The 14,503-nt window shown below is 40.7% G+C and overlaps 1 protein-coding gene across 1 annotated transcript; it reads left to right on the top strand.

Moving 5' to 3' along the window:
- Nucleotides 1-336: 336 nt before the first annotated feature.
- On the top strand, nt 337-10,190 carry LOC106933154 (patched domain-containing protein 1). The gene is made up of 4 exons (XM_088002258.1): nt 337-936; nt 1,068-1,140; nt 1,244-1,380; nt 9,669-10,190. The coding sequence occupies exons 1-4, from the start codon at nt 337-339 to the stop codon at nt 10,188-10,190; spliced, it is 1,332 nt and encodes a 443-aa protein (XP_087858384.1).
- Nucleotides 10,191-14,503: the final 4,313 nt, after the last annotated feature.

Genomic DNA, 14,503 nt, shown 5'->3' on the forward strand with positions numbered 1-14,503 from the left:
AGCGGAGCAGACCGGGAGGCGGAATGGCCTGAGCTCGGCTCGACTCGGATCCCCTTGACGCGGCGAGATGTTGCTCCTCTAACCGGCCGCCTGTCCGTAGCGCGTCCGCCCGTCTGGCCGGCCGCATTGCTGCAGTGCTGCTTTTTTTTTTTTTTTTTTTTTTTTGCCTTCTTTTTTTTCTCTCTCTCTCTTCCAGGTGTTGTGTGTGCGCGTGAGCGTGCTCGCGCGTGAGCGCGTCCGTCGTATAGCCTGGTGGTAATTCTTGTACCGAGTCGGAGGAGTGGGTGGAGGGGGGGGGACTGGGGGGAGAAGAAGAAAACAGGAGTCTGATGTCACATGTGCTTCATCGGAGGAGACGGGGCATCTGCGAGCCGGATTCTGTGGAGGATGCTGCGGCAAGTGATACACAGAGGGCTCAGGGCTTCCTTCTACTGGCTCGGCTTGTTCGTCAGCAGGCACCCCGTCTTCTTCCTCACCGTCCCCGCGGTGCTCACCATCATCTTCGGCTCCACCGTGCTCAGCCGCTTCAAGCCGGAGCGGGACCTGGAGGTGCTGGTCGCCCCGACTCACAGCCTGGCCAAGATCGAACGCAGCCTCGCCAACAGCCTGTTCTCCATCGACCAGTCCAAGCACAAGCTGTACTCGGATCTGCACACGCCCGGAAGATACGGCCGGCTCATCCTGCTGGCCAGGTCCGGCGGCAACATCCTGGAGCTGGCCGACCAGGTCCTGCAGGTCCACCGGCAGGTGCTGGAGCTGCGCGTCTCCTACAAGGGCTTCAACTACACGTTCGCGCATCTGTGCGTGCTAAGCCACCGGGACCGGCGCTGCCTCCTGGATGACATCGTCACCGTGTTCCAGGACATCCAGCAGGCTGTGCTGTCCAACAGCAGCTTCCACAAGGTGCCGCTCAGCTACCCCAACACCACTCTAAAGGTGAGCGCTTATTGCCGGCCGGGGCCGCGTGCATGCCGCCGTGTTGCAGGCTGGCCCTCTCTGAGCACGCACGCGCGCGTTATAATTTCTGAATGAAACGGAATGTGGCGCGCGTGGGGCGCCTTTTGCAGATTGCTGCATTTATCATCGGCGAGGGAAGCCTCTGTGCAGCGCAGAGCAGTCGGCTGGTCGCAGGCTCTGCAGGTGAATTGATTGGCTGCATGTCTCTCCTCTCACACACATACACACGCACGCGCACACGCATAGGGATATCCTCGTTTTTTCCCCCTCTCTCTTTTTGATGCAGTGTCTCCCTCCTGCTTTTTTCCCTCCCCGCTCTACTGCTGGGTTTGTTCCTGCACACATGCAGCTGCATCGCTCCACACCGGGCTTACAGGTGAACATCCAGACCGGGGAGGCCGGCGCGTGCCTCTGGTGCCGATGGTCAGATTTGAGGCTTTTCACCCTGAAATTCCTGCACAATATGCAGCTCATTCAGGAGTCGGCAGCGCAATGCGAACCCCGCAAGTTTTTTATTTTTCTTTAAATAGTGTAGAATAATTCAGATTATTTTTCAGTAACAAAACAAAACGAAATGCTATTTTATGAACCAGTAATTTATCAGAAAAGGAACAGGCTACACACATGGTTACAGAATTCATATACATCTACATACCAGTGTAAGCTTTTATAATATGACGTTTTAAGGCTCATCAAAAAAGAAGCTCATAATTTTAAAACACATCTAGTTTTTTATTTACTTTTCTCTTTAGCAGATTAAAATATTAACAAACCTCGTAAGTTACATTTACTTTATCGTAGCTTAAATAATTACTGAATTGTTTAATGATTTTTACATTGTGTCCAGTGTTTCATATATACTACATCTTTTGATTTTGAAGTGTTACTTTGAGTGAAAAGCTGATCAGTCAGTTGATGACTTTATTAAGAATTCTAATAGGTTTTGGACTAACTTCAGTATTTCAATAGTTGTTTTATTTGTTTGAGCAATGTGACAAATAGCGTATAACCTGTATATAACACACAAGGCTGGATTTAACAAATATTTTTATTTTAAACAATATTCCAGTAGTTTTTGTAATTTTATTTCTAACATATTCAACATGAGGCTTCCAACTAAGTTTGTTGTCCAGAATTATACCTGAAAATGTTGTTTTATGAACGCTGTCAATTTCAACTCCATTTATATGTAGCTTTATATTATTATATCAATTCAGGAAAAATTTAATTTAAGGCTTACTTATAATCAAACCGCTTTTAAACCCAGCAGGTTCTTTTTGTCTTATCTGTATTGGTTAATCCATTTTTGCAGAGATCAGCAAACATTATACATTTCAAAATACTTGATGCTATAAAAATATTTAAATCGAGAATAAACATTTTAGCTCTTAGGACTGAGCCTGGAGGAACACCATGTTTTTACAGTTTCAGTTTGTGACCTTATGTTATTCATTTGTACATATTGTAACCTATGACTGAAGTAACTCATTGACCACTGATGTGTTTATCCCAACATATTGTTCACATTTTTCCATAGAAACATAAAACACTGGGCTAGAGTAGAGGCATCAAGCTCATTTTCATTTGGGGCCACATCAAGATCATGAATAATAAAGGGCCGGCTGTGGCAGAATGCATAATAACACTACAGTGCTTCTAAACAATGTAATAAAATTAGACATCCTTTCATACTGAAGTAATTTGGTGTTACACAAATAAAAACAGATTTGATTTGACTGATAAAATATGTGGACACAAATGTTTTTCTGTGGCCCCCTAGAGTCTGGAACAGGGGTCAGCGACCTTTACACACCGGACAGAAATTTTTGCATTTGGTCCAGCTGAACAAAATTTGTTTCGCTAAACAAAACAAATGAACATATTTAGCTACGCTTACTGAAATTACACTTTTAATTTTGTTTTTAGGTTCAATCAAACTTTTACACAAAAGGAATGAACACAAATTTTCAATGGAACGTAAAATGTTTTATAGAAAATTACTTAAAAAAAAATAAATAAAAACGCTTAGTTTGCTACCAAAAGACAAAAATAGTTGTCCTTACACTGTTTAGTGTTATTCTTTATGAAAATGCTTTGCATATTTTACATGTAAACAGCTGGCATTTTGTACTACCTTTACATTTTAAAGGTATGTATGTAAAAAATTACTGAGGATTTATCTTAGTGTTTATGTCCCATAAAAATGGAGGGACAGCTTATCAATAATAATAGTAATCCTTTCTTACAATTTACAAGCATCTCAACGAAATACCATGTAACCTAGTAGTTTTATAACTTCTTTTCCTCCAATTTTTTGGGGTAAAATAAGCTGGAAATATTCCCATGTTCCAGACGCATTAATTATTCCAAGCTCTCGCCACACTGAGGTGATGGAGATACTTTTAATTGACTTTTTTCTTTAATCTAATTCGACTGCACACGCATGACAAGAGTAACTGGATTACTGTAATTAGATGAATTAGATTAAGATAGTACAGTTGTTCATGGTGTGTAGCCTTATAATGACTCCTATGCTTGAGTTTATGTTTTTTTTTTTTTTTACATTTAACCCAGATTTGAATCCAGATTGGTCAGATTATATAACATCAGTTCAGTCATGGTAAACAATAAAGTACGCTGTTATTCGATAATATTGCCATATGGTTCTGTTGCATTAATTTAACTTGAGACACATCTATTACAGTTTTCTGGCCGATCACTGATCTTTAAAAAGTCTGACTTGCTGATTTTGATTTTGATCAACACTATTTATTTATTTTTTTTGTCTAAAAAGTCAATAAATGAGGTAACAAAGTTTGTCAGTAAAGTATTTAATGCGCTAGTGTAACGCTGTGAAGCTTACTGGAAATGACCTGCTCTGAAAACAGCCATCAGACTAAGAGAGAGAAGGATCCAGCTGAACAAGATGGCTGTTCATGTTAATTCAGTACAGACAGACTATAATTCTGAAATGGCGCAGAAAATCAAAGTCATCGTTCACAACTTCTCCTTCTGTCCACTGATTGGCCAGGTTGAAATTCCACCAGAAAAATTCAGCTCAATGGGAGAAATCCCAGACAGAGAACTGAAGAGAGATGAGAATTGAGCGGAATTGTGCAGAAAGGTGACGGCTGGGCTAGCTCTTGGACATTTGGTTTTGTGTTAGCTCAATGCCAAGAAGGAAAACAATTGTCTGTCTGTCTGTCTGTCTGTCTGTCATAGGACTTTTGACTTCCAAAATGTGGAAGAAGGGAACACTGTGAATACTTTACAGAAGCAATGTATTTTTAGGCAGAAACATCATAAAGTCCACTACACAGAATTCATCTATATTCTAATAAGTTTGAAGGATTTTGTAGAAATGGCCTGCTCTTAGAGCTCTTAGGAGTTGCTGTTGTATAACCTTTGCTGACATTCTCTTGCCTGGTTCATATGGTAAGATTTAAAAATTTGTCTGCCGATTTTCAAAACCCAAGAGATCACAAGCCACACAAAGAAAAGAAATCATAGGGTTAGGTTTGGTCATACACTGTGTGATGCCAAGCCACATGACAGGAACAACACACCACACACACATACACACACACACACACGCACGCGCACGCACACACACACACACACACACACACACACACACACACACACACACACACACATTTCATTCAAATATTCAGATGTCAGACAGGAAATCTCGTGAAACCTCTCGATCAAACAACAGTTCAGAATAGCCAACTGGGAAGAAGTAATGACAATATTGTGCAATATATATATAACAGAGAAAATAAAACAATGGAAAGACGTTTCCAACATTCAACAGACATTCTGGTGCACCATGGCAGTTTGTTTTGTCTCCTGTATTTTAGATTCGCCTTCGTGTTTCCGCCACCTTGCTTTCTGATTGACTCCACGTCACATTCAACAGACTCCGCTCTCGTTGGACTTCGTGGAATTCTACAAGACAATCCAACACGTTGAATATCCTTGATAATACAAATCACACAGAAGGAAAACCTCTTAAGATTCTCTTTGGAGACATCTTGATAATTGGGGCATCATTAAGATTGTCAGAAGAGGGAAATGGGGACAAAAGTCGACATTGCAAACTAGGCATTTGGTGTTAAAGTAATGTCCAAAGTAAGTTTACTTTGGACCTTCATTAGCGCCTGTTCAACTTTGTGTCCTTTTTTCAGTTCAGTTTAGGTTATTTCTTTAGCATCAATTCACAACATTTTACAGAAAAGTCAGTTTAATCCAATCATATGTCCATTCCACATAGCTGACATCCAGCACAGTGTTGGATGTGTTGGATACCTCGTCACTTCTGCTTGCTGCTGTTATTAAATCCCCTCCCTTTGAAGCCTGACATTTTTTTTTCATGTTTCCACTGAAAAAAGAGGCACCGACCGGCACGTCTTCATTTGCCGTTCTGTAAATTCTATTTGTCTCTCTGTCCTCTGCGCTAATGGAAAACTCAGAGCAACTCAGATCACAAAACGCTATTATCTCTAAAATGTCTCAGCCCAAGTGGTGTTTTGCCATTTCAGAACATTCGCGAGCGAGAGAGCCCGAGTACAGTGGGAATTTGATCTTGGTGCCGAGTGTGTGAGATGACAGAAAGTGTTTTCCATTGAAAATTGTTCACACACTGAGCCGTGTGATTTAGTCAGTGTGACTGGGCATTTTCACACAGTGTGTATGATGGCAGAGGTTGTGAAGTCACTGCGACTGCCGAGCGTCATGTTCAGCTTTGAGCTGAAATGTTTGCACAAAAGTTCATATTGCTGCCATGGTATACTTTAACTTTTTTTTTTAATTATCATTAAATCAGTGTCAACAGTTAACTCAAAATCAGACTCAAAACTATGAAAAAAATACGAAACTAATTAATTATAGTTTAACTCTTAACCAAACAAACAACCCCCCTCAAACCCCCAAAAAAGTCATTCTCCATTCTACTAAAACTAAACTTTTGAGAATCAACTAATAACACCAGACAGCAGCTAAAAGAGTTAAAACAAACTGGTATAAGATGAAATAATCACGGTAATAAAGCGTAAAATTAACCTAAAAAAAATTCCAAAGAACTCATCCAAGTTCTCCTGAAACCACAATATAGAGGGAATAGGTGAATGAATTTATGTAATGCTGAACAGTGAATAGGCGGCTCCTCTAAAATTTCCAGGTTGCATAATCTGTTCATCTTGGAAAGAGAGAGGATGAGGTGATATTTTAGAATTAAAATTAGATGTATTTCACAAAACTGCAATGAAAACACTTTTTTTGCATCATGAGTCACATGATGAACAACCGGATGTCACTACTGGTGAAAACGATTAACAATACACCAGGAAGTGGTAGGAGGATGATGATTTGTTTTTGTGCTGTTGGCTCCACCTGAGCTCTTACAGCATCAAATTCATCAAAAGTTGCATCATTCTAACGTGTTGAATCCATAGACCTTGTGTAAAATTTCTGTCTACAATTTCCCCCAACGCTGCATAAAGCCGCTCTCAAGTAGGCGGGGCTTGTCGCTCCAGCGCCTGAGTAAGACGTCGACGTCTTCTCTGATTGGCTGGTGGATGAGCGCTAGCGCCATGACTGAACATGAAGGTCAAGTTTTGGAACGAACGTTCAGATGTGGGTATATACTACAGTAAGAGCGGGGAGAGGGAGCAACTAACTTGAGAGCGGTGGGGGCTGAGGAGGGTGACGCAGCTAACGTGAGAGCGTGCGGCACAATACGGGATGTTTACGGGAAAATAGTAATAATGGAGCACGGCGGGAAAGGGGGGTAAAAAAGGTAGTTTCATGGTCAAAACTGGAGACTTGACAGGTATGTGACTGAATTGTGAATACATCTCGTGTATCTGTTTACATTTGCTGCCATGATTTTTAATGACATAAAGCGTGAACAAATGTATTCACATGTGCTTTTAATTAAATGTGCTATTTAATGGATTTTTTTTTTTTTTTTTTTTTACATTTGCAAATGTAAAAACTACGGAGCCCCTAAGGGGACATGGAGAAAAAAAAAAGGAAAGAAATCTCGACTTATTATCGCGAGATCCCGACTTATTATCGCGAGATCCCGACTTATTATCTCGAGATCCCAACTTATTATCTCGAGATCCCGACTTATTATCTCGAGATCCCGAGAAACTAAGTCAAGATCTCGAGATCCCGACTTATTATCTCGAGATCTCGAGATCCCGACTTATTTTCTCGGGATCTCGAGATAATAAGTCGGGATCTCGAGATAATAAGTCGGGATCTCGCGATAATAAGTCGGGATCTCGCGATAATAAGTCGGGATCTCGCGATAATAAGTCGGGATCTCGAGATCTCGACTTAGTTTCTCGGGATCTCGCGATAATAAGTCGGGATTTCTTTCCTTTTTTTTTTTTCTCCATGTCCCCTTAGGGGCTCCGTAAAAAACAGACAATAGAAAGACAGCATTTTTCTTTTTAAACTCAGGTAATTTGTCTGATTTTAAAAGTTTGTTGGTAATCTGTGACATGCTTTTTTACACCACTGCCGTGAAGCAGAAGTGGTGTTTGTCTCTCTCTTCCCCTGGCTGACCCTCATCTCCCTCCTGGCCTCCTGACGCTGAATCAGTCACTCCACACTTCGCCTTGTTCCTGAATCCCGCTTCTCTAAGCCTGCCTGGCTGACAGGCTGTCTGGGCTAATTCGTTTGCCTGACTTCTTACGCCTCATCCCGCTCTTTGATGTCACGACTGGGATTTATTTCTGCACTTGTAATGGAGACGCTTTGTATTAAAAAAAAAAAAAAAAAAAAAAGAAGGGGGGCTTCTTTTTGCTGAGCTCAACTTTAGCTCTGCTTCTGGGAGAAAGCGCTTCAAATATGTACTGTTGTTTTGCTGTCTGCTGTACTTTCATTTTGTTTGATCTTTAGAAGCTGGCAGGTAAATTAAAATTACATTAGAGCAGAGCAACAAAGCCATGCTAACAGAAAAATCCTATGGAAGGGGCTAAACAATGCATAGTGAAGCTGGTATTATGGGCTATGTTATTTGGAATGAAGTGAAATTACTGGGAATGATTTGAATTATTTACAAGTGAAGTAGAAACTGATTCAATTTTAACTAGATTTTAATATTTAGAATAAAGTGTCTTGAACAAACCAAAAATAACATTATTTAGTTGATAACACAGTAAGCATGTAAAATAGGCTTAGATAATATTGTGATTTAATAGTAATTTGTGATTTAATAATAAATCTATTTAAGTTTTATTTGGACAATAATTTATTTAAATCAATTTCAACTAATGGATCTTGATTGGTCACTAACTTTAAAAAAAAAAAAAAACACCTTGCACATTATTTACGTTTTACTACATTACAAGGTTAACTTTAAGAGGAAATCGTTTTTATTCACAGTTGGAAGGTATCCCTGATAATTATGCTGAATGACCTTGGTTGGGATTTTTCCTCATGGAGTTTGCATGTTTTCTCCTCGGGTACTCCGGCTTCCTTAAACCACCCAAAAATAAATTTGTCCTTTGGTAAAAGTTGGTGCCCTGCCTCTTGAACCCCAGGCTTCCAAGCTTATGACAGTAAAAATACATATCAAGGAATACTTTGACTGGTAGTATTTTAAATCAGTTGAAGTCACAGACAAAAATCTTCCCCATTCTCCTCTTTATGTCCATTTCCACGAACAAGAACAGAGGGGAGAAGGCAGAACTAAAGAAACATTTGTAGCTTATTATTCTGTCCTATTATTCACCGTATCATAGCCTGAACATGTCAGTTTAATGAAATGTTCAAATATTCACACAAAATTGTTATTTTATTGCTGAGATTTACTTGAAATGAGTTAGTATTGTTGGAAAATTGTTTTAGGTGGATAATAATCCACCAGTCTGACAAAACCAGTCCAGCTTGTCCCACCCTGACTAATCTGGGTGATCCCAAACCCACTGCTGCCATGGCAGTTGAGATTTAAAAATATCGGTAAAATATCGGAGGTTCCGTCAATTGTAATATTCTCCTAATGGGATTATAAATGTGAAGTGGACAACAGCAATATGCGAATAACACTTAGAAGCATTTCAGTTCAACATTCCATAGTATTGCAGGCACAAAGTTTAACCCAGTGTACCATAAGCCTGGCGGGCCACCAAGTTTTACTTGCCCATCTCCCCACAGGTTGAGTATTATTTGTTTATTTACATAAGGTTTTTTACAAGGCAGTAATAGTGACAGTAAAGAAGGATTAAGCTAGGTTTAGGACGCATTGAACTAGGAGTGCAGGGTTCGTACCAACAGCGCCATCCCTGCACTTTGGCCTCACACACTATTGTTTCCAAATGATAATGCCTGCCTGGTGGTAAGCTGCTTTGGCAATCCAGCAGCAGCTCACTGTGTTCTTGTGTTAAAAATGTTAAAAGTTATAAAAATCCTGGTGGAAGAGCAGGCATCATAATTTGGAAATTATAACTTGAGTCCAACAGGTGAGTGGTTCACATCTCCTCATGCCCAGTTCAACGCGTCCACTATCTAACTACCAGCTTAATCTGTCTTTACTGTCACTATTACTGGTGTATAAAAATTGTATTTAAATAAATAAACGATGCTCAGCCTGGTGGGCCACCAAGCTTATGATTCACTGAGAGAAACCCTGATGTCCAAGTATCACATCCAAAGTTGTGATTTCAACTAATTTGAAATGTCTGAACTCTCTGCAGGATGGACGTGTGTCTTTCATCGGCCACCAGCTTGGAGGGGTGTCCTTCTCACCCAACAGTCGGGACCAGCAGGTCAAGTTTGCCCGGGCCGTCCAGATCACATACTACCTCCGTAGCATCGGCCCTGTGGTGCAAGACGTCATCGCAGAGCGCTGGGAGAACGAGTTCTGCGCTCTGGTCACCAGACTGTCCACGACCGAGACGCCACACCCGACCGACCAGCTCCACATCCAGTCGCTCACTTCCTTCAGCCTTTGGCGGGACTTCCACCAGACCGGCATGCTGTCCAAAGGGGAGGTGCTGGTCAGTCTGGTTCTGGTGCTCCTGGCTGCCACCATCTCCAGCTCCATGCGGGACTGCCTGAGGGGGAAGCCTTTTCTCGGCCTCCTGGGCGTGCTGACCATTTGCATCGCCAACGTGACAGCTGCAGGGATCTTCTTCATATCGGATGGGAAGTTCAACTCCACACTGCTGGGAATCCCATTCTTTGCCATGGGTGAGTGGAAACCTCAGGCTTCCTGAGGCTGGGTTTGGTGTGGCCTTATAGAGGGATCTACGAAGAGACATAGAGAACAGAGACTTAAAGCTGGCAGATTGTGATATTATAAAAACTATAAAATTGTCATGGATGCCAAAGCTTTCATGCTAGTAGCAGAACTTTATCAGTAGCTGCATTTCCATTGACGACATAACTGCATGATTTGACATTTCGACAATAAATGTGTGATGCAACTAGCAGAGTTTCGCCCAGGAAACTTACTAAGCCTGGTGGTAGGGGCACTAGGGGCATCCACCAGCACCCCCCACGTTTTTGTGTTAGAAAAATGTTAAAAGCTACAAAATTTCAGAGCTGCACAATCAGGCATCACAATTTGGAAATACTAGCGTATGATGGCAACGGACAGCTGTTGGAACGGCACAATTGGTGCGAATCCCCTTGCGCCGTGTTCAGTGCGTCAACTATAAACTTAGATTAAGCCATTTTTACTGTTACTGGTGTATAAAAATCCCTGTTTAAAATAAACAAACAGCACTTAGTCTGGTGGGCTTTTGGCCCGCCAGGCTAATAATACACTGGTGGAAACCCTGAGTATACAGTTTCTGAGACAAACTTCACTTTGACAAGAAACATTGTCATGTTTGTCATATCACAAGATATATTAAAAAATATATATTAAATGGAAAATCAAGAAAGTCTTCATATATGGCAATTATCATTTATTGGGGTAATTGGATCTGTTGTCTTTGTTGCTTTTCCCGTCTGCTTCCCCTTATTATCCTTTCTCATCGACTCCGTTCTTCTTTAGCCGTACCATGCTTACTTGTCTAACTTGCGTTTCTAAGGTCACGGGATCCCAGGGGCTTTGCTACAGCTCTGCTGCAGGCGGGCTGACACAGCTCAAGTTTAAGTAAGATTCAGGAACAGGAGGCTGGATCAGCTCTCCGTGACCTACAGGCACAGGAGGAGAAGGAAGGAGGGTGTGAGAGGTGTGATAAGGTGATGAGAGGCGCTAAAAGGGAATGTCAAGGAGAAAAGAACAGAGAAAGAAATGTGTGTGTGACAACGAGAGGGAGCGATGCTTTGGTACGAGGAGAGGGAGAGAGGAGGATGAAGGATAAGATACACAGTGGGGGGGCAGGAGGGGAGGGAAGAGATAGAGAGGACATGATTACAGAGCTGTGAACAAGCATATGCCCCCTTACAGATTTTCTTTGGTTCTTGCTTAAATGTTTTGTTTTAATATCAGTAAAAAAAGAAAAAAAAAGTGAAGAATACATAACAATAAGATTTTCACATTTTAGGGAATATTTTCCCCAAACCAACCTGAGCTTTGCTTGAACCGTAAATTACAATAACCTAACAACCTGGAGTGGATACAAGATCACAATATCATAATATTTCTCGTTGAGATAAATCTTGTGTGGTGGCTGCGGCTTTGCCTGAAGAAGCTGGAACAGAAGATGTCCCAACTGCACTTGAATCATTTGTTTGGCAGAATTTTATGTTTCCAGTTGGAATTATAAATGCGACAGAAAAGGCATGAAAAATGTTTAAGTACTCCAAGTTGTTTAGATGCAAAAAGAGGAGGGAAGCGTTGTCATAACAACCGCTAGATGGATGTGTAAGGGTTCGTTAAGCTACACGACAATCACAGCCCACTCTGTCAAAAGCAACTGGGAAATGCCGTACAGCAGACCATGCATAGTGAGAGAATTGTCTGAAGAGATGAAAAGTGATCAGAAAACGAAAGATCGATTGGTGGCAAAATCTATAAAAATGCAGAATAAAGGCCTTTTTGTAGCATAATTTTGTATTTGAAGTTTTCTTGAAAGTAATATTAAAATCTTGTTTCTTCTTGTGAGTTTTAGACATTGTTGCACCCCAACTAACAGCAAGTGCCGTCTATAATGACTGCAGTCATGGCATGCTCTTTGGGTCTCACCATAGCATCTATAGCGGGTTTGGTTCTAGAGTTGGATGAGGTTACTCTAAAACCTTCATTTAGTCTTTTTTTTCCCCACAATTCACAGATAGAACTACTGTTGTTGAAAAAGATACAAAAATTTTAACAGACACAATCTGCAAGCGGTGAAAGGCTTTTTCACAACGATGTGAGTGTCACATTAAGATCAACCAGTACTGTTCACTTGGGCTGTAGACCACATCTGGCCTGCTAATATTGGGCTAATATTTAATACCCCGCTAAAAATGCTCTTAGTTACCTGTCTTAATTATCCAAACACCAAATATACCTTAATGTGCATTCATACGAACAGTGGAAACCGTTTCTCTACTACCACAGGAGCTAGCGTCTGCTGTGCTCCTGATCTTCACTCTGGGGGGTTCAGCCAATCAATGAAAGTCAATGAAGCAAAACAAATGCTGCTCCTGGATTGGTTGCTTGCAAATGTTTCAGATATACTGCATTTTCTTTTGAATATTTCAAAATATTTGAAATATTCTTTTGAATATTTCAAAAGAAAATGGGCAAGTTTTCCACGAATAATTCAAAGTTGCATTCCAAAGAAAAATCCACAAATACTTTATTCTTTCCTATGGTTTCTTCATCATTTTCTTTGATCCTTCCTTCTTTTCTTCTATCTTGCCTTTCATTTTTATTTCAATCCTTCCTCTCTGCCATGGACTCAATCAAATCAAAACCTTGTTGTTGTTGTCCTTTTAGCACCGACCACTACTGCAGCCTCCCCACTACACAGCTGAATGCACAATGTTTTCGCTGCTGGATACCCTTCGTGACTCAACCTCCCTGGTTACTTACAGTTTGGTCAATTTAAATTTGAAAAAAAAAATGCTCAGAATCTTACAGATGTTTGAGCAAACACAACGTTCTAAGTCTTTAATATGGCCTAGTATTAGCATTAGATGTCTATTAACAGAGAATTTATTATTTCCACGGTTGAGGGGTGGTGGTAGGTGACAGTCTGAAACAATGACAATCACATTTGAAATACCCACTGCAAAATGAGGAGTGTTATGTAAATCTGGACAAAGTGTCTTTGGGTAAACTATGACAGTGTACACATCAATACAACAAAATGAAGTTTAAATGTTTTCTTTTTTAGCAAACAGTGTCTGGCACTGCTAGTTAAAAAGTTAATTGTGCTAAACTTAAATATTTGTTCTTCTGGCACTAAAACACGACATAAACAGTATTTAGCAGAAGCTAATGCTAAAGAATTAACTTTAATTCAGATTATATCTGCTCATGAGACTACAGCTCTGAAGCAAGCACCAACCCAATGAAAACTTTCTAGTATTCATTTGGATTATACTAGAATTGACAGTATTTGTCATGACAAGCAATCACTATGCTTGACTATAAAACCTCAACTGTTCGCACAGTGTGTGTATTCTGTACTGTGTGTACCCAAGTAAATGAATTTTTATAGAATTTATCCGGAAAAATTATTTAGGTTAAGCTAAGTGCGTTAATTGTTTTCAAAGTTACCAAACATGCTAACCCAAAAATTAGCTTTGCTATTTGTGCATTAGCAGATTAGCGGAAGTGTGCCCAGCACTGTTAGTAACAGCAGAGTGTTTCTGGTGTGTGAAGTGGAATGATGTCACCCTTCACCCACTGCCTTCTACATAGCAAGACTCTTGGATGGAAATAACCGTCTAATGTAAATGTGTCAGTAGTTTAAGGGGTTTTAAATATTGCCATGATATAACATTTTCATTAGAAATGAACTTTTTCTTGTATTTTTGTATCTTCACTGGAATGACTGTGTGCTTCAGTCTTTCAGACTGACTTTTTCCGTCAGTTTGCAAGGATCTCTGAGGTCCCTCTGTAGTTAGCTGTGTATTTTTCTTTCAGATAGGCTAAAGTGTAATAGACCTCTAAGGGGAACACCATGTAACAGCCAATCCCAAAACCATATGAATATTTGAGATAGTTGGCAATATCTCAATGTCTTTTCCGGCAGTGGCACAAAAACTGGATTACAGGCTTACACCAAGAGAACCTCTGCAGTTTTGTTTTCTTCGTGCAGTCTCCCTGTACACCTTTACTGTGTCACCTTCTTTCACCTTAGAATCCTTCTGCTGAGTAGCGTCATTACAGATTCCTCATGCTGAATTACTCTGAGGCAGCAGATGCTGGGAGTTAGCCTGAAGCTACAGGTATCTGGTGACTAAATCCTAACAAGTTACTTTGCGAAGGCAGGGGTGCACAACACACACATCCACCTCTTTCTGCACATCCCTGTGATTCATCTGTGTTGCTGGTATACACCATAGACCTAATTATCTTATCCTAATGTAATCTATTGGCCTCTCACTCTGTCCAGGTGTGTATGATTGCTATGTTTTG

The sequence above is a fragment of the Poecilia mexicana genome, unplaced genomic scaffold (assembly GCF_051168715.1).
Source record: "Poecilia mexicana isolate PSO_F unplaced genomic scaffold, ASM5116871v1 scaffold_21, whole genome shotgun sequence".
Classification (NCBI taxonomy): Eukaryota; Metazoa; Chordata; class Actinopteri; order Cyprinodontiformes; family Poeciliidae; genus Poecilia; species Poecilia mexicana.